The 19,663-nt window shown below is 33.1% G+C and overlaps 3 protein-coding genes across 5 annotated transcripts; 2 read left to right on the top strand and 1 right to left on the bottom strand.

Moving 5' to 3' along the window:
• The first annotated feature begins 3,300 nt into the window (after positions 1-3,300).
• Positions 3,301-7,585, top strand: LOC106758680 (uncharacterized protein YKR070W). Of its 2 annotated transcripts, none has more exons than XM_014641636.2 (12): positions 3,301-3,485; positions 3,592-3,695; positions 3,807-3,842; positions 4,029-4,102; positions 4,444-4,484; positions 4,624-4,695; positions 4,796-4,997; positions 5,797-5,892; positions 5,997-6,064; positions 6,300-6,501; positions 6,592-6,675; positions 7,391-7,585. In XM_014641636.2, exons 1-12 carry the CDS (start codon positions 3,400-3,402, stop codon positions 7,448-7,450), a joined length of 1,125 nt encoding a protein of 374 aa, XP_014497122.1. In that variant the 5' UTR covers positions 3,301-3,399; the 3' UTR covers positions 7,451-7,585. The 2 variants fall into 2 exon arrangements, with proteins under 2 accessions (XP_014497122.1, XP_014497121.1); XM_014641635.2 differs by having other exon boundaries at positions 3,583-3,695.
• A 739-nt stretch (positions 7,586-8,324) lies between these two features.
• Positions 8,325-12,085, bottom strand: LOC106758776 (enoyl-[acyl-carrier-protein] reductase, mitochondrial). Of its 2 annotated transcripts, none has more exons than XM_022779662.1 (8): positions 11,589-12,085; positions 10,928-11,071; positions 10,736-10,838; positions 10,440-10,539; positions 10,129-10,205; positions 9,964-10,060; positions 8,714-8,832; positions 8,325-8,571 (listed from the first exon to the last, which is right to left on the bottom strand). In XM_022779662.1, exons 1-8 carry the CDS (start codon positions 11,992-11,994, stop codon positions 8,478-8,480), a joined length of 1,140 nt encoding a protein of 379 aa, XP_022635383.1. In that variant the 5' UTR covers positions 11,995-12,085; the 3' UTR covers positions 8,325-8,477. The 2 variants fall into 2 exon arrangements, with proteins under 2 accessions (XP_022635383.1, XP_014497247.1); XM_014641761.2 differs by having other exon boundaries at positions 9,964-10,042; positions 11,589-12,078.
• A 4,528-nt stretch (positions 12,086-16,613) lies between these two features.
• On the top strand, positions 16,614-19,454 carry LOC106758841 (probable serine/threonine-protein kinase PBL5). The gene is made up of 6 exons (XM_014641833.2): positions 16,614-16,677; positions 16,747-16,887; positions 17,476-17,726; positions 17,906-18,095; positions 18,231-18,622; positions 18,777-19,454. Exons 1-6 carry the CDS (start codon positions 16,662-16,664, stop codon positions 19,233-19,235), a joined length of 1,449 nt encoding a protein of 482 aa, XP_014497319.2. The 5' UTR covers positions 16,614-16,661; the 3' UTR covers positions 19,236-19,454.
• Positions 19,455-19,663: the final 209 nt, after the last annotated feature.

Genomic DNA, 19,663 nt, shown 5'->3' with positions numbered 1-19,663 from the left:
TTCCAAATATGTTCTCTTTTGTTTGGAACCAATTCCAAGGTGTTGTAATATGTTCTCGCGTGCTTGAAACCGATTACAAAGCTTTGATTTGTTTTAAAAATGTGTTGTATTACAATAAACGTGCTTGAAACTGATTACAAAACTTTGGTTTATTCTAAAAAGTGTATTGTATTGTAAGAAGCGTCATACATGTCGTATTAAATATATTCTATTCTTTATTTATTTCAATTAATACTTTTCTTTTTGTAAAATTTTTATTCTTAAAAAAAAATCTAACCCCCTAAATATAATTTTTTATTAATTTCAATATTAAGGGTAATTTGGTATTTTTTTAATTTATTCATTATTTTTAATCTATTATATCAATCAAATTCCTCACAGGTTTTCATAAATTTTACTCTAAAATCACTACACCATCACACTAGTGCAAAAAAGGTTTCTGAAATCACTTAATATGCTTCGATCTAATAAAAATGAAGTCTCACAAAATGGGGTGAAATTTTTGAAAATTTTTATATAGACCTTAATTATAAAATAACCAAAGCATATACTGATATATGCTTGAGTTCTTTAAAGAATCGAAGCCTATAACTGTGTAAATATTTTGAAAAATGTCACTAGTAACACTTTTGAAATTATTTGCAAAAACTATAGGCCTCGATTTTTCAAAGGATTGAGACCTATAGTTGTATAAATATTTTTTCATTAGCATTTTTGAAATTATTTGCAAAATCATAGGTATCAGTTCTTCATTTTTTAAAATATTTACACAATTATATGTTTTAGTTCTTTAAAGAACTGAAACCTATTTGTCTGCTAAGGTTAAAATTATATTTCTACCAAAAGTTTTTTTCATTTGTCTCTTTGCATCAATTCTATACTATAAAGCCACTCTACTTCCTTTGTCATCATCAAACGTAAATCATATCGTCACTTTTGCCATCACTTTTGCATTGTTCTTTCATCCTTTTTTCGTAGTTAACTCGAAATGTGTTGCTGAATTGTTACTATGAGCATCTCTTTACTTTCAATTTAAAAAATAACTAGAGATTCATTTTGTATTTTTTTTTTGTTTTATAATTTTTTTGGCTAATGCAAAAATTTTGTAAGCATTGTAAAAGGAGGAAGAGGTAGTATAAGAGAAAAGAAAAAATTATTGTCATGAAAATTAAAGGTTTAAACCCTTTTTTGGTCCCTAAGTTAAGTTCTGATGTTCAGTTTAGTCTTCGCTTTTAAAAATGTCAACCTTTAGTCCCTATGATATGAAAAAATGTATCAAATCAGTCCTATCCGTTAACAAATCACAAGTTTTTTATTAAGTGATTTGTTGTTCATAACACCTTCCGTTAACAAATCACAAAATATTGGATACCTAGGTATGAAAACTTGTGATTTGTTGTTCATTAAGTGCTGTCATGAGGACTGATTCGATACATTTTTCATATCATAGAGACTAAAGGTTGACATTTTTAAAAGCGGAGACTAAACTGAACATCAAAACTTAACTTAGGGACCAAAAAAGGGTTTAAACCAAAACTAAAATATTATTACAATGCAAGCATCGTAATGTCAATATTCTTGATTTAGTTTTGGAGACATGGTCATAACTAAATGCTTTAGCACGTTAACCTCATACCTTTACTTCAACATTATCCATCGTACATGAAGAAATTTTGTTTAATTGTTTTTCTTCTTTTAACTACAAATTCAAATATCAACAACGACTTATAAGAATTCCTGTCGGTAAGCGTTACTAAAATAAACTTCTATCAATATATATGTTCAAATTGATAACTAGAACACTTTTAACTAGTTCAGCAGCCCTCATTATTTGCCACGTTTTTTTTATTTATCTCTGGATCATGTTAAGTCATAGGTAATAAGCTTTCAAATTTCAAAAACCTAAATTTTCTATCATGATATATAGCAGAAATTTCACCATTGTAATGACGGAGAAGTTGCTGGTTTATGGAAAAAAACCTTCCATTGTCAGACGCCGACATGCATATGTTGTCAATGATAAGCTATCCAAATTCCTCCTACTTTATAGTTCTTTGAATTGTGGATATATATTTAAACTTTTGTTTCTTAAACTATGCAGATTTTTCGCAAAAAGAATGTCTGTGATGATTACTTCACGTGGAAATAAAATGATTAAATATGCACGGCTCTTCTAGATTCATTGGAAGAAAGTTTCAGCCTCAGTCCTACCTTCCTCACTAAGAATTTGCTGTTTTGCGTCAGAATAGTCATCACTGAATGAGGTAAGACCTGCGTTGTGTGCTTGACTTTGCATCTCTGTACGTGAGCAAACCTTCTTTTACTACTAATAATAAATCATATCCTATCACATATCATACTTTAATTATTTAAAGAGTTAAATATTATACTACTACAAAATTAAGATTTTGTTTGAGTCAAATTGATTTATTTTATTTTTCAAACTTGTTAAACGAATTTTTAAATTTACATTTTAATTAAAATGTGTTATTTCACACATCAAGAAAAATTTAATATAATTAAGTTTAAAAAAAATAAAAATAAATTTTAATTTTGTATCAAAATTTAAGAATTAAAAGACATACCTTAATGACAATTTGCACACGTGATCCTAATAACGGTTGGGGGAGGTTCAACACACACATAGATCTCCACACATGGTAATATATTGTCCGCCTTGAGCCAAACTCTCACATGTTTGCTTTTGGTACCACTTCAAAAGACCTCTTACAACCCTTGACCAATCCTTCTTTTACTCGATGTTAGATTTTGTTTGCATTCCAACGATATCAAATATGATAGAAAAGGCCAAATTGAGAAATTTAATTAAAGATTTTAATATTGATACATTAAAAAAATTATATTAAATAAAGAACCAGAGTATTTTAACATTTATACCTATTGAATCAACCTAAAAGGTTTGGTAAAACAAATATAGGACAATCATATAAAACAACAGCATAAAAATAAATTATTTGTTTAAATTATTTTCATACTCGTTGTTTTCTAATTCTAATCATTATACTTTTATAATATTGTGTTAGAAAATATTTATAAATATGGTTTGATATTCAAATCTCTTAAACAATGTTTGAAGTTCAAATCCTTCCTTATGTATAGACTATCTTCAAAATGAGTTTATATGATGAAAAAAAAAAAGGTTTAATGAATAAACATTTAAGATATTTTATAGGTGTATGGGCTAATCACTTTACGGGCTAAGCCCATCAAACTAAACTAACCCAAAGCGAGCCCGTTCGACATATTGGGCCACACAAATGAAGTAACTAGCTAAAGCTTTTGAAGTTGAGGTCAGAAAGTATGGGAAAGTGAGTAACAACTAACTATTGTTCTCTGACTCTGCTGATTCAGACGTTGTAGAAGAGAAATCCTGCAACAATGAGCTTCCATCTCTTAACCAAAGCCAGAAACCGAACAGTGTTTTCGTATCTACTCTCACGCGCATTCTCTCACGGACCCCAACGGTTCGTCAATCGTGAAATCTCACATTGTTCATTCTCTTTTCGCATTGCATAATTACGCTCCTAATTTTCGCGGTTCCGATTATGTTAACTGATTCAGACCTGGCAGGCCTTCATTCGGCATCGCGTTCGACATCGACGGTGTCATTTTGCTCGGAAACTCTCCTGTCGGTGGTTCTCCTGGAGCGCTGAGAAAATTATACGACGCTGATGGTAAAAACCAAAAAAAAAAAATAAAACACGAAAAACTCTCTGTTTCCGTTTTTGTCATTTCTCATTCACTGTTACGGACTCATGAGTTTGTTGATCCGTTTATGTCGTTAGGTGGATTGAAAATCCCGTATGTTTTCCTCACTAATGGTGAGTTCTTCTTCTAATTTTGTTTTATTCAATTTACTATTGCTTATCTATGTCGTTTGGTTTTAACGGATATTTGATTTTTCCTGATTGCATTCGTGTGGTTCAATTGATGACCGGTTCCATGTTGATAAATTGTTTAAAATGACGCGCCGCTTGTTTTGGTGTTAATTTTATGTTTTCGTGTAGGTGGTGGCTTTCCTGAGGCTAAAAGAGCTTTTGAACTAAGTCAACTGTTAGGTGTGAATGTCTCACCTTCGCAGGTATATTCGAATAGTCTTGTTGTATCCTCTAAAAGCATAATGTAAAAGTAGATGTTTGATGAACATAAGAAATTCTGGATTTAGTAATTAGGAGGATTGGTTATGAGGATTTAGAATTGTTGACTTTTTTGGAAGTGTGAAGTAATCTACAGTCTCTGACCGTTCCTTCTCTTCCTTGTATAGTGATGAATACGTGTGTGGTCTTATTTTCTGGTTTGTTTGCTGTATGCATGTGTCACTGAAAAGTCAGAAGTGGTCGCCTTTGCCTTGCCTTGTTGTCGCCCTAAATTCTTTTGAAATAAAAAATGTTTTTCCCTAAACCAAATCTGATTATTGTACAGGTTCTACAAGGCCATTCACCATTTAAACAACTGGTCAAGAGGTAAGACTAATCATCCTCTGTTCAGATTTCATATGAGTATTACATGCTGAGCTGTCTTTTGCGCAAGTACACTCTGAAACCAATAAGGTTGACAGCAGTTAGGTGTCCTTGTCTCATAGAATTTTCACGCCACTTACAGATTTGAGAATGATCTCGTTGTGGCTGTGGGGAAAGGGGAACCTGCAGCTGTGATGTCGGAATATGGTTTTAGGTAAGATTTAGGATAACTGGCTTGTTTGATAATTTATGAAAATGATGATCTGACATAACCCTCAGTGTCCTATCATTATGTTGTTCGTCTTTGTATTCAGACATGCTCTTTCAATTGATGAATATGCCTCGTGCTTTGAAAACATTGATCCGCTGGCTCCATACAAGAAATGGACTTCCAATCTGGCTACTATGCAGAATTCAAAGTTTAATGAGAGTTTTCCAAGGAATGATGTCCTCTCTAAAAGGGTTCAAGCAGCATTTATAGTTAGTGACCCTGTTGATTGGAGCAGGGATATACAGGTTACAGAGATTTTATCAGTGATCCATATGAACTGTCTTTATTTTATATTTGCTACATCTATAGTGATGTATGAAAGTAACATATATCTGTGGCTTGCTGTTGGGAAAAGAGCAATAACGTAATCGAACAGTTTATACTGTAAGCATTGAAAAGTTAATGGAAACTTTAGCCACTGCTATTTTTTTTTTCTTTATACTGAAGAAAGACTTGTGTATGAAGTTAAACATCACAATTAGTAATTAGTAATAAGTGGATTTGGTCTCTTCCTTAATGGGAAACTAAATTGCTCATGATTTTTGTTACCCACGTGGTGGTTCAGTGATCAAAGTCATTAAATTTAGCGGATGTTCAATAGAGAAAAATGAGTGTTAAACTACATTTAGATTTTAATACACTAGACTAGATATATTGACATGTGCACATAGTCATTTCTTGGTAAAGTATTCGAGAATGGTTATTGTTCATGGGCCTTGGGATTTGTCTTCACTTTACAGCTAGATGAAAAGAAATGAAATGAAATAAAAAGAAGCAAAGAAAAATGAGATACACGGGATGAGTAAATATATACTTGCATTTTACAAGGATACAAAATTAGGAGAAGTATACAACTTAGTTTGACACTGGAGACTTCCCAGCTGCTGTAATCATATTTGAATTATTTTTGACTTATTTTGTGTTTCTGATAAGTGAGAGCAAATATAGTGAAAATTTCTACTCTGGGTTTTAAGACATTCTTAGATTTGTTTTTTATTTGCTTGGATTTGATGGATCGGTGAATGACCAAGGTTTTTCATTCAGGTTCTCTGTGACGTCTTAAAAACAGGAGGCCTTCCTGGAAGAAATGTTGGACCACAACCACATATATATTTTGCAAATGATGACCTTGAATATCAGGTTGGTTGATTTTTTCTGTTGATTTTTTCAGAAAGGCAGGTTACATGGAGCCCTTTGAAAATTCTATACTACCATACTTACTGACAAGGTCCCACAAAAGGTAGACTAAATTTCCTTCTGAACGTTTGGGCATGGGAGCATTCAGGATTGCATTAGAATCCATCTTCAATAGGTGAGATTGCGTATAATCTAACTGTTAATAGGTCTTCTCTACTTTTGTTCCTTTAAATTGAATACATATGTACACTCATTCAAACACAAGAAGCTATTGTCACATTAGTCTGAGAGGAACCCATGGAAAGTGAAAAAAAAAAAAAACTAAGTTAGTTTAGTGGCATTGCTGCTCTGATTAAATTTATATTTTGGTTCTTAAGAATATCTATACCCATTAATTGTTCTGTGTGCAGGACTCATCCTCATTGCTTGGAGTATACCTGTTTTGGCAAACCACATCCATCAGTATTCAAGAATGCAGAAATTGTGTTACAGAAACTTGTGGCATCACTTTATGATGATTTCTATGATAAAAATCATGATAAGACTTCATCTTTTAAAACACTGTACATGATTGGAGATAATCCTGCAGTTGATATCAGAGGAGCACGACAGGTATGCCTCATGGAGTTGGATTTCACTTGTGGGATAGCTAAAAGTTGTTTGTTGACAAATGATACCATTAATGAAAATGTGGCTTTTCAGACTGGGCATCCTTGGTTTTCTATTCTCACCAGAACTGGAGTTTTCAAGGGGAAGGAAAATCATGACAAATTTTCAGCAGATCTGGTAATTCCTTGTGTCCTTTTCTAGAAAAGTCTCACAAATACGTCAACCTTTTTCCTCTTGCACTTTTAAGTTTCTTGGTACTGTTGTGGTCATGAATATTTGGAGATGCAATGTAAGTTAGTAAAGGCATTTTTTTACTTGCGCTTGTAGTGCCCACAACAGGAACTTGTGATAGCCTGATCGAAAACTAAAGCAGATTTTCAATGAATTGAGTTATACATACAATAAAGAACCGGGATGAACAACATTCTTATTTGTTTTGGGTCCTTAGTTTTTTTTTTTCAGATTTTGGAAAAAGGACAGGGTTGATGGTTATGAATTACTGGTATGGAGCTATAAGGTTGACAGAGCGGTAAAAATTGGAGGAGAGGGTGAGAGAGGTTGTGGGTTCAACCACTTACTAATATATGAGAGATATAAGGTTAGTTTGAAGGGTTTGGAAGGGAGGTGGAAGAGGTTGTGCAACTCTCCCCACTAAAAACAACTAACACTCGTGGATAAAAAGAAAAAATGAATTACCGGCGTACCCATGGAGAACATATGTTTCTAAAGGAATGTGCTCACGATTGTAATGTAGCTAGGATTGATTGTCCAAACCAAAGTTTGAAATTTGTGGGTAGTCGTGGTGATGAACGGACGATTTAATTTGTGACTAACGTTGTCATTGTGAAGGAAAGTACCTTTTGGTGATTATAATACAACTTCGCTTTCGCAGGTGGTTGACACTGTTGAAGAAGCTGTGGACTACATACTGGCAAAGGAATGCGCTTCATAGCCCTGCCCGCTTTATCTGGCCAAGGCGTTTATTCTTTACAGAAAGGGTTCTAAAATGATATGTGAAAGTAATAGGTGATTTTGTGATCTCTACATAATGCAACAACTTATGGCCTAATCCTGCTATTCATCATTATATACTTGATCAAATTATTTAATGTTTTTCATCCGCTCAGGTTTATTTGCATTATTAGCTACCCTTTCTTGAGCTGATAACTTCTGTCAAGAGTGAATTGGATTTCACTATTAGCTTTGGTCGGGAGCGTACAGAATTACTAAAAAATGATTCCGGATAAAAACAAGTTATTACTGTTTAAAACAATTAAGTTTTCAGTTTTAAAGCAGATTAAACGTTAAACACGAGGCAGTGACAAAATATATGGTAACTAAATACTTGAAATGGTGACATCGGTTGCGAAAAATCCTAAGAATGAGACCGTGCGATCCAATTTTTTAACAACAAATGTATGTCGAGATTACTCTCGGTAATCATATACTAATCAAATTTACGACTTAAGATTTGTTTGCTTTATAAAGAAAATTAATTTCTTTCATAATTTATATTTTAATGCAAAACTAACAGGCACAAAATACTCGAGTTTTCCGTAGTAACCGCAAGCATCTTACATCTAAATTGCTAGGGTATGTTTGTTTGAGAAGGATTAGGTGTATGTTATCATAATTATTGTGATTAAATTAAGTTTCTCTGATTTATTTCATCATAACATGCGATTCTACTCTTCTGGAAATTCTTAGAATTTAATGGGAACGCATTATTAAAAATGTAAAATACGTTTACATCATCACACCCAATTAAAAGTCACGCTTGTATGATACCTGGCTGATTGAGAATGTAAAAATCTTCACATTAACAATGCACCACAATTAAAGTCAATTTTTTTTATTCCTCGCACTAAAATTATATTCTGCATGCCTTTGAAGAATAACTCCTTGATATATTGTTTTTTCTCTGAAATTCCAGAATACTTTTTTTTATCCAAAAGAAATCAGTATAAACATCCACACATTTAGAATTTGATAACTTGCTTAGGTTGGCTCCCCAGTTTCCCTAAAGCTTTATCCAATGCTGTGCTGAAATCGTCAAAGGGAGCCAATTCCATTCTGCAAAAAGAGTGAGCATCATATGAATTTGGTATGCCAAATAATGAGACAGAAATGCGAGAACTTTTAAAAGCAATTTGACCTTACGAAATGAATATAACCCAAACCAAACATCCCCTGAAACGTAGAGAAGAGAACATACTTGTATTTTAACTTTCCTTCTTGTACAAGATTCAAAAGTCTGTCTATCATTCCTCTGCTCTCTTCAGCTTTATCTGTGCTCAACCACTTCTGTAACCAGAATCCCCTCAAGGAAAGATCCTGCCAATGTGGTTCTTACAAGATCAATATGCTACTCTACTAAGAATATAGGCGTTTGAAAGGTTAGACCAAAACTAAGTTATGAAATTAAGGAATCTCAATTCCCTCTGTTCTCGATCCAACATGAGTAGCTTTTCTTGCTATTTTCCCACTCATTTTCTAATTTGAATCATCAAATATTACGATATAGAGATGGCATTTCAATACCAAGGGTACAAGCATCTCTAAACTCCTCAAATTTTTATTTTACTATAAAAAATAAAAAACATGGCGAGTCAGTCATCCAAACAGACACGTGAAGATTCGTTGGCTATATTAAAAATTCATTCATCCAATCATAGAAATGTCCGGGTATCTTCATATCTCTATTTAAATAATTTTTCAGTAAGAGATACCACCCGATACATATTCGCAGCACAAAAGAACAACGACTCTATGACGATGTCTTAAAGTTGTTACCAGAACTTCAATTACATTGAACATCTAGACAGAATTGCATGCGTAGCACACACCTAAAATTCATTTTTGACTCTTTACTGCTAGGTTTGACCTTGTTTGTGAAAGACAAGGTTTATAAACTAAAACTACGGACCTATTAGAAGGTTCACTGAACTAACAGTTACTCATTAAGCTTAAACCTCCATTGCAAAAGGTTGACATTAGGTAACCATTCAAGAAACTCATGATAAAGGGCTCAGCACATTCAGACAATATCATCAATATTTCAGGGCGCTGTAGTTATCTTGACTTCTTAACTTGAAAGTTGAACCCTCTTAATCAGATTCACTTCCATGTTCTAAGTGCTGATTAGAGCCCTCTCAGGTATATTACAAGATGTTGGCCGTGTCAGACAGTTACAACATAAAATTGAAATTTTATCATGATTCAACTCGATAATATATATATATATATATATATATATATATATATATATATATATATATATATATATATATCATCCTTATTTTTCATTTAGTTTCAATCAGTTGCCAAATATTAAGTCTCACATAAAAAAATATTTTATGGCCTCCCATTACAAAAAACCATGCGTTGGTCCCCTTCAACTTTAAGTCTATCTCCTACATAATAAACTGAAGTAACCAACTACAAGAAGGAGAATTAATGGCTGACCTTAAATATGAAGGATGATGTTGACACAGTGACAGGTTTTTTAGACATTCCACCATATGTGACCATGGTTCCTCCTTGTCTGGAAAGTATGAACTCACTTAAATCATCATAATAAACGAGAAATACTTAATTCTTAAATTTTTCACTCAATATCTCATGTCATACCTCAAAAACTTGAGTACCAAAGAAGCAGCATTTCCACCAACACAGTTAAATCCCAGTGCAGGTTCAGGTATACCGCCCTGCCATGACAATTTGATGCAAAATAAGTCATCTGAATTCAATATAGATAAATAATGCTTCCAAACAAATTTATTGTCAGCTTCCTCTGCATCACATAACGAAAGTGCAAAACCTCAAATAAGAAAGCTAGAATACATCCAAACACCCTTCCCGAATGCTTAACCCATGTCTATCATTGATCTGAAAAATTGACACGTATATCATAGCAACAAACACAATACGCCTAGGTGTACCAGGAGACTCTTGACATTCTTCACTTCCAATTCGCTCTCAGTGAAAACTTCATCAGCACCCAAATTCTTGAGCATTTCTTTTACTTCATTGACCCCAGGCCTGCAGCAAAAGGATTTGTGATGCAAAGTTAAGATTCTTCACTAATATGCCAGAAGCAAAAATAAGGACATGTTAATCAAATTATATTTAAAATATGGAAAAGAAAAAAAAACTGATAATAAACAAAAAATAGTCTGAAATAATACTCAAAAGCTAAGCTAATAACAAAGCTAGCAAAGAACCTTCCAATGAGCACCTGTCCCTTATAATATTAATGCTGTGAATGCCACGAGACTTGGCAAGCTGAATAACACACTGGCCAACCATGCTGGTAGCCCCGTTTTGCACAATAGCATCTCCTGTTGATATCCAGAAAATATAAAATTCCAATCCACTAATTAATCACAAATAAAAAATATGGGAAATTCAGCAAGAAAGGAAAATGTACCAGAGTTCAAAGGAACACAGTGTTCAAGCATGAGAAGTGCAGTCAAGGGATTAACAGTAATTGTAGCTGCATATTCCATAGGCACACCCTTTTCTACCTTGTGCCAAACATTCTCATTCTTCACAATATACGTCTGCCAAGTCCCTGTGCATGCCAAAAATAAATAAATAAGAATTCCAAATAACAATGAAAACCACAAAGTTCTACAAATTTTGATTTGGATCTTAGAACTTGGACTTGGAAAAATTAAGAGGCCCGAGTTGCCCAACTCAGAGATGTTATTTTGCTCATATCACTACTATTCAGTGTTGATGCTCAACACATTCTACAACGTGAAAGACCAAAAGACTTGAGCTAGAAGCTTGCAGAATTAGACCATTGAGATAATATGACTATGGTCCGATACATAGGGTAGTCTAATGGGCTCAACTATACTCACATAAGCTCTATGCCATTTCAAATTTTTAGATTTGAGCTTAACTCGGTCATAAATGCTAGCTAAGAGGCCATAATTGCTTTCACTAGAAAATTACTTTGACAAGCTAATTTCCCATTTCATTTTTATTTTGCTGTTTGTTTTTCTTAAACGATTATGGAAAAGCTCGTTCTTTTGATCATATTAAGGTGAAAAATTAAAGGGAAAGAAATGAAAGAGAGGTACCGAAAGAGGGTGGAGAAGGAATAACCCAGTCTCCGGGAGAAAGTGAGGTGACCGATGAGCCCACTGAGAGAACTTCTCCTACGCCTTCGTATCCACCCACTGCCGGTGGGTTTGGCCGCACCGGATAAACGCCCTGTATTCTATTGATATCGGAGGGGTTGATAGGAGCAGCTAGCATCTTCACACACACCTCTTTTTCTTTCACTTCAACGGCCGGAACCTCCACCAACTTGGTCACCGTGTCCGGCGGCCCGTGCACATCATACACGATCGCCTTCGACGGCGGCGACATGGCCGCAGAGGACAATGCTCGTGTGATTAATATTTGGCTGCAGCCACCGTGAGCTAACCTCCTCGACGGGTAGTTGAACAAACGCGGCGCGTGCATTACCAACTGTCGCAACATTGCCGTTTCACTCCGTCTCAATCTTTCTCGCTCCGGTCACTCGTTTGCGAACGACATCGTTTGGAGAAACGGGGAGCTGCTGTGTAGTCACTGAAAACGCTGGGCCGATACTGCATTGTTGTTTCGTAGTAGGCCTTGGGTTTTTACTTTCTTCACTCCCACAAATTTTCTTCCGCATCCTCAAATTTTCAAAATAACAATTTTGCAGAGATTTCCAGATACAGATTCCGGAAACTTTTCAAAACAAGATTTCTGGTATTTCTGAAGCAATCGGAAAGAAACTTCTCTGGAATAAAATTTTCAGGATACAATTTTCGGAACGTATGAAACATATTTTGAAATATATTTTCTAGAATAAATTTTCTGGAGGGAATTTTTAAGAACACTTGTACGTAAAATATATTCCAAAAAGAACATTCCATAATACATGAAATATGATTCAGAATGAGTTTTTTCTTTTTCTGCATTTTCTCTCTTCTTCTTCTTCTTCTTCTTCTTCTGTAGCATTCTCAAATTCTTTTTCTTCTTCTGCAGCAGCAGTTAGTGGCGGCAAAAGGCTGTTGTGCAGTGGTAAAAAATGTTTGAGTATTTTACTTTTATTATGAGATGCAGTTTGTAATTGGAAGGGTGCAGAAAGCAGTAGTCCATGTTTTGCTTTTGTTTTCGGCCGAATGCTAGTATATAACCGGCCCAACAAGTTGTTTCTATCGGCTTTAAATCTAACAGCCTCGCAAATAGGGTCAGGAACAAAATCCTTAGAACAGAAAACAAATCCGAGATTTAATGACAAAATAATGAACAAAATTTCCTTTGTATCAAAATTCTATTATTAATATGGTAAAATTTTTAAAATACAAAAAAAAAATCAAACATTTTATTTTTATTTTAAATAATTAAATAAATGAGAGTCGTTCGTAGTCTTCGGTTTCAAAATAGATATTATTGTTGGAGTAAGGAAACCTTTATCAACTTTTAAAAAACTATTATAGTCTATAAACACTAATAAGAATGTATTGTTTTATTAGAATTTGAGAATTAGGAGGATTTAATAATGTTATAATATTATATTATAAAATAAATTATATATGAAATTTATAATTGTATTATTTCATTTAATAATATAAATCTATTAAATAAAATATTATAAATTCTGATAATGCACAAGATGTAGATAACTCAATTTTTATTTTTACGGAAAGATGATCATTGTAAAAAAGAAATAACATAGAAAAGATAAGAATGTAGGATAAACTAGTGTTCGAAAGAAAACTTCATAAAAATATTTAAGCATATCACATATTAGTTCAATATTCATAAAATACTATAGACATACATATAGTTGACTCTAGCCTCAATTATCTAGAAACATGCTTTAACATAGGGTTTCACTACAGGTGTGCACTCGTAGTAGTATTTATACTTTGTAAAGTCATATACAGAGAGTTATCACCGTACTATTCTTGAGGTTAATCTTTTATGTTAGGGTAAAGACCTCCTACCATTCTCATTCCATTCAATTTATCTCTATATGAGTTGAACGACTAGTAGTATATCAAAATATCTCCTTTTTGAACTCCCATATGTCAGGCATACACTAAACATTCCCAAAACATAGAATTTTTCCTTGAAATTCTCTCAATCATACAGACATAAACATATCAAAGTTCATATACATTCATGTAAAAATTAAGAATGATACACTGTGACACCCGGGCACTGACGAGGACGGGGAATGATCGTCGGTGCAAGAGGCATGGACAAGGAGCGGCTCCTAGCAGGCTTCCAGTGGAAGGGACACGTGGACGAATCGAACATACACCAGAATGAGAGGGATCTAGAGACTGTATAGGTAATACCTAGGGGAAAAACCAAAGCAATCATAGAGGCAGTGCTCAATGACAACTCTAACGTCCAACGCCATTCTTCTTGCAAAATGGCTCGCCCAACGACACCATTATGTTACTCAATGACATGGAATTAAAATGGTTCTAGAACTTCAGTGAAAAGTGGCATTCGATGGTGCCATGCCACTGCTCAACTCCAAACCATTCACAAAAATTGTCGCTCAACAATGTGGAACAAAATTGCTTCCAAACTTGCACAACCAAGCTAACACTCAACACCACACCAGTCCCATTTAACACCATATAAAAAACAACCACTTCAAATTTGTGATTTAGGGAACTAGGGACAAGTTCGGATGATCAAATTGGTATTCCTAACTTAATGATCGGTTCAAAAACAATTTTTAATATTAAAGTGAACACGAACTTGCCCAAATAGTAAGATCCTCATTTCCCTCAATCACTATAGTCCAAACATAAACCCACAATTAAATCAATCAAACATAACATACAATTCAACACAAATAACACTCATAATATTTATACCAATTTCAACCAACAATTATCCAACTCATGCACATTAAAGCATTTATCTTCCCTTACTTGACAAATGACCAAATAACTCTACTGATCTTAAAACAACTCCACAAGCACATAAGACTTTATCTGGTCTGACAAAAACATGATAAGAGCACACTATTAGAACTAGCGATCAACAGAGAGTCTTATAAAAAACTCAAGCATCATATGCAAGCTAAAATAACTCACATACAAACTAGAACAACTTACATGCAAGCTAGAATAGTTCACATGCACATAAAAACTCGTAGACAAAAAAAAAAGAAAGTAGAAACCAACTTAGTTTTTTTTTTGCAAAAAATGATCAAATAGAATTAAAGACCTTACTTCAAAGATTACTCAGATGTCTCTAATATTCAAAAGAGACGAACAAAAAGTTATAATCTCTAGAGAGAAAGTAAAGAGTTTTAGAAAATATAAGTTTAAAGAGATAATATAATTTTAGATAATAAAATTTTTATAAAAATTCTACTTATACTTTAATTACAATAACCGACTCTTATCATTTAAAACATACTATCACATTTAAGGCACAATTTTTTTCTACTACAATAATTAAAAGTTATATGTTTATTTCTTATTTCATTCTAAAAATTTAAGTTTAAATAAATATTCCCCGTCTTTATATTTTTCTTTTTGAGATAATTAAAGTTTAGTTTTGTTAAGTAATTTTATTTCTGCAAGCGTTTCAAAAATATTTCTCTTTCTTATCATGTATAATGTTTAAAGGAGGTGGTACCCATAGGTTTGAGTTTTGAAAACACATTCGGACTGTTAAGAGCAAATTTCAATGACTCATTACATAAAAGGGGTTTCAATTCAATGCTTTATACATGTTTTATTATAACAATGTCAAGAATCTGATAGTCGAGAGTCGACTGTGTAGTAACGAAATGATCAACCGATCCAAAACCATCATTAATTAATAATTAATGTGAACAATAACAATTATTAATAAATCGTTAATAAAAATAATAATCATTAATTAAAAATTAATAGAAAGTCATTTATTGATAATTAATGAATTAGAACTATTTGTAAGTCCATTATGATCAAAAATTAGTTTTGATTTACTATCTTTATAATAAAATTATGAGTTAGATCACGTGTTAGAGTGCTTTGAGAAGTAACTACCAACATAGTTTAAACAAAAAGAAGATTGCGTGCATCGCAATTTGGATGATGGAAAACCATTAGGAAATTGATCTGATCTTCAAGATTCAGCTCCTTATCTGAAACACTAATATTCAATAATAATGTTTTATTATTAAATATAAATCGATTTACATTCATATATTCATATATACGGTGTCAATATATTTACTATATTATTTGTTGTTTTTATTCATATGGCATATATTCTCCCATCTCCAATGCAATACATTAGCAATGGTGGAGTTAAAACGTGTTTTAGTGGAAAAGAACGGAGAAAGGAGATAGTTTTTGTGTTACAAATTATCAGTGTTTTGTATTATTATTTTTATGTTTTTCAATAAGATGCTTCCATATTAATAATAACAATCGAAAACACATCCAAAGCACGTGTTTATTTTTATTTTTATGTATGTTATTTTTTATTATTATTTATAATAAAAAAATAATAAATTTATTATTATTATATTATAAAATTAAATATAAATAATTTTTATAATTTTATTGTAAGTAATTTTGTATTTTATAGGTAAAGTCTCAATTACAAAATGGTTAAGTTAAAAAAATATTCAAATTAAAAGAAAAATTAAATATAAATAAATGATCATTTATTGATTAAATAATTATTTTAATTTTAAAGGAAATAATTTAAATAATAAAATTAAAAACAAATATAAACGAGATGAATGTACAACATTTAGATATAAAAATATGAATATTTTAAAATGATAATAAATACAAAGAGAATGTCTATAAATAATTATGTTGATAGTTAAAAGTAGATTGAGATGAAAATAGTTAGAAGTTGGGAACTTGTAATGGCCAGACACACATGTTAAATGTTGACCAAGACAATAAATGTTCATACTAAAAATGTCAACAGTTAACACCGATGAGCAGAGAAGGTGTCATGTTTTTATAGTGAAGGCCAAACTGAAGTACCAAACAGGCCTTTGAGATTACAATCTTTTTGGAAACCTTTAAAGGGACGAAAATGCCCTTTTAATTTTTCTCATGGCTTCTTTTAATCCGTAACACTTTCTCATTTCTCTTGTACAACCCGTGTAGTGTTCACATAGTTCTACCCAGAAAATGGCCACAACACAAAGTTAAGATCCTCTTTCTCTTTCTCTTTCTTTTTCATACACACTTCGTGATACTCCTTTTTCATGTTTAGGGACTCCGTTCTTGGCTTTGTCTGCTTCAAGCCTTGAACGGAGAGAAAACGGAAAAAAAAACATGGGTTGCTTTCGTTGCACAGGCAAACCAACCAAAAAATCCAACAACGTTAATCGCACCCAGAAGCACATTGCTGCTGGTAAACTTTACAAACGGATTGCTACACGTTAATTAATCTTTTCATGCATTAAGGAACATCTTCATCTGTTAGTTATTTCTCGTCGCGTTTAATTTTTCGTTAATGGGTTTCTCGTGAATTAATCCGGGCTCTGTCTTTTGTATATTGGTTTTTTTTTTTTTTTTTTTTTTCGTTCTAGAATCAAGAAATTCTTGTTTGGTTTCGACGTATGGAAGAAGGAATTTGAAACTGGTTTATGTTTGATTTGTTTGATATTGAAATCTGTTTTGTTGGTTTCTGGAAATTTCAGAGTGAGTTTTGGATGTTGATGATATAAATATAAACTCTCTAATTGTTCGTCGTTCCATGAACCATAAACGTGGTTTTTGTTTTTTGCTTTTTTTTTTTAAAAAAAAATTGTGTTTGTTGATTGAATGGTGCGATCATAATCCAACTGGTACTTGTATCATTTGGTTTTACCTTTCCTTTTTGAATTTTAACAGCGATAGGTTTTGATCTTAGATGAATCTCTGCATCATTTTGTTTGATCTCTGACCTTCACGTGATGTTGATTTTGTATATGCATGTGTGTACTCAAATTTTTCGTAGTTGTCAAAATTAATTTGAAAGTGAATGGTAAAAGTGAAGATAATCATCGAAAGCCTGATCAGCTATCAGTGGACGTGAAGAATTTGAATTTACAAGAGGTTTCTGATGAGGTAAACGTTAGAAGTTACCGAGCACAGACATTTACTTTTGACGAGCTTGCAGCTGCAACAAGGAAATTTAGGTCAGATTGCTTTCTGGGCGAAGGAGGGTTTGGCAAGGTTTACAAGGGGTGCATAGAGAAATTAAATCAGGTACGCAAAACTTGGATACCAAAATTGTCTTACAATGTTCATGCAACTTTTGTATGACATCACTCTACTTTCATAGTATTTGATTGACACTCATTTTTTATGTTTTAAAATATATTTGGACTGAGTTTTATATGGTAATAAAGGTTTTGTAATATTGAGGTTTGTTATTGTCTGCGTAGGTTGTGGCAGTAAAGCAACTAGACCCTTATGGGCATCAAGGAATTAGGGAATTTGTTGTTGAAGTATTGACATTGAGTTTGGCAGATCACCCTAATTTGGTAAAGTTAATTGGGTTTTGTGCTGAGGGAGAGCAGAGGCTATTGGTTTATGAGTACATGCCACTTGGATCTTTGGAGAACCGTTTGCAGGGTATTAGATATATATATATATATATATATATATATATATATATATTTTTTTTTTTTTCTATAGCTAGAAGAAAAAGTGTGGGGAAGATTTTCTCTGGCTTTGGTTTATAACTTGTTATTTTGTTGATTTTGTCAGATCTTCCACGTAGCAGAAAAGCACTTGATTGGAACACGAGAATAAAAATTGCAGCTGGTGCAGCTAGAGGTTTAGAGTATTTGCATGATAAAATGAAGCCTCCTGTCATATACCGTGACTTGAAGTGCTCAAATATTTTATTAGGTGAGGATTATCATCCCAAGTTATCAGATTTTGGGTTGGCAAAAGTAGGACCAAGTGGTGATAAGACCCATGTTTCAACAAGAGTTATGGGAACATATGGCTATTGTGCACCAGATTATGCAATGACGGGTCAATTGACGTTCAAGTCTGACATTTATAGCTTTGGAGTTGTTCTTTTGGAGATCATCACAGGCAGAAAGGCCATTGACCACATGAAACCTCCTAAAGAACAAAATCTAGTTGCATGGGTATGTCACATGAATTTTGTTTTTCTTATATACCATTCAAATGTAGGACTTTCAACTCATATTCTTAACATATATGGAAATATCAATATTGATGTTGGTGAAGAGAATTTTTTGTTTTTAAGGTTGTTAATGCATTGTATATGTTTTGTTACAGGCAAAACCTTTGTTCAAAGACAGAAAAAGATTCTGTGAGATGGTTGACCCATTGCTTGAAGGTCGGTATCCAGTAAGAGGTTTGTACCAAGTTCTTGCTATTGCTGCCATGTGTGTTCAAGAACAACCTAGTATGCGGCCTGTCATAGCCGATGTGGTAACAGCTCTAAATTACCTTGAATCCCAGAAATACGATCCCCAAATTCATCTAATTCAAAGCTCTAGAAATGGTTTCTATTCTTCAAGAGCAAGAAGCCAAAATCGTAGACCAGCTGGCTATGGCTCTGAGCCAAGACCGTGCAAAGCTGGTCATAAATCACTTGTTAGTGATGGCAATAGTAGTAGTGGTTCGGAGACAGAAAGCTATATAAAAGGTATATCTTCTCCAAGAACACGAAGTGAAGGTCAACAACATTTTGATAGAAATAATGATTCCGGGACAGACAGTTCTGCAGATTAGAAAAGTGCCGCGTCTTTGGACATTCATACTGTAAAATGCTTAGCTATCAAATAAAACAAGTTATATGCTTTTGACTCCTCTGCTGTACATTTGAGCAGGCTTTTCTTCTACTCAAGATGGATTCCTTTTCTAGAGTTGTAGATGATCCATCTCTTAGAATTTGTCCTCTGCTACAGTAATACACTTTTTTTTTTTCTCTTAAATGATAACTTCAGTTCGTTGGCCATTATTATCTGCATACTCTATATCTTATGCTTTTATAGATGCAAGCTACTATCATTGCAATGGGCAGCCTCAACATATGGTTAGACTATAGTTAGGCTCTTTTATTACTCCCGTCAATGCTTTCTATTTTTTTTTTCTTTCCTTTCAAAAGAAATTTTACTGCTGCAAATTTGTTGTTCACTCATTGTTAATTTTTTAATTAG

This window comes from Vigna radiata, chromosome 4, assembly GCF_000741045.1.
Source record: "Vigna radiata var. radiata cultivar VC1973A chromosome 4, Vradiata_ver6, whole genome shotgun sequence".
Taxonomy (NCBI): domain Eukaryota; kingdom Viridiplantae; phylum Streptophyta; class Magnoliopsida; order Fabales; family Fabaceae; genus Vigna; species Vigna radiata.
Note: the sequence above shows the minus strand (reverse complement) of the source record. Positions and strands in the feature narration are given on the sequence as shown.

Excerpts from the sequence above, each read along its gene's own strand:
- LOC106758841 (XM_014641833.2), top strand. Across the intron at positions 18,096-18,230 it reads TTTGGAGAACCGTTTGCAGG|ATCTTCCACGTAGCAGAAAA; the intron begins GTATTAGATATA and ends TGATTTTGTCAG. Across the intron at positions 18,623-18,776 it reads AACAAAATCTAGTTGCATGG|GCAAAACCTTTGTTCAAAGA; the intron begins GTATGTCACATG and ends GTTTTGTTACAG.
- LOC106758680 (XM_014641635.2), top strand. The coding sequence starts at position 3,400 with ATGAGCTTCCATCTCTTAACCAAAGCCAGAAACCGAACAGTGTTTTCG. Across the intron at positions 4,103-4,443 it reads TGAATGTCTCACCTTCGCAG|GTTCTACAAGGCCATTCACC; the intron begins GTATATTCGAAT and ends ATTATTGTACAG. Across the intron at positions 6,065-6,299 it reads TTAGAATCCATCTTCAATAG|GACTCATCCTCATTGCTTGG; the intron begins GTGAGATTGCGT and ends TTCTGTGTGCAG.
- LOC106758776 (XM_022779662.1), bottom strand. The coding sequence starts at position 11,994 with ATGTTGCGACAGTTGGTAATGCACGCGCCGCGTTTGTTCAACTACCCG. Across the intron at positions 10,540-10,735 it reads ATTAATATTATAAGGGACAG|GCCTGGGGTCAATGAAGTAA; the intron begins GTGCTCATTGGA and ends CTTTTGCTGCAG. Across the intron at positions 8,572-8,713 it reads GAAGGAAAGTTAAAATACAA|AATGGAATTGGCTCCCTTTG; the intron begins GTATGTTCTCTT and ends CTCTTTTTGCAG.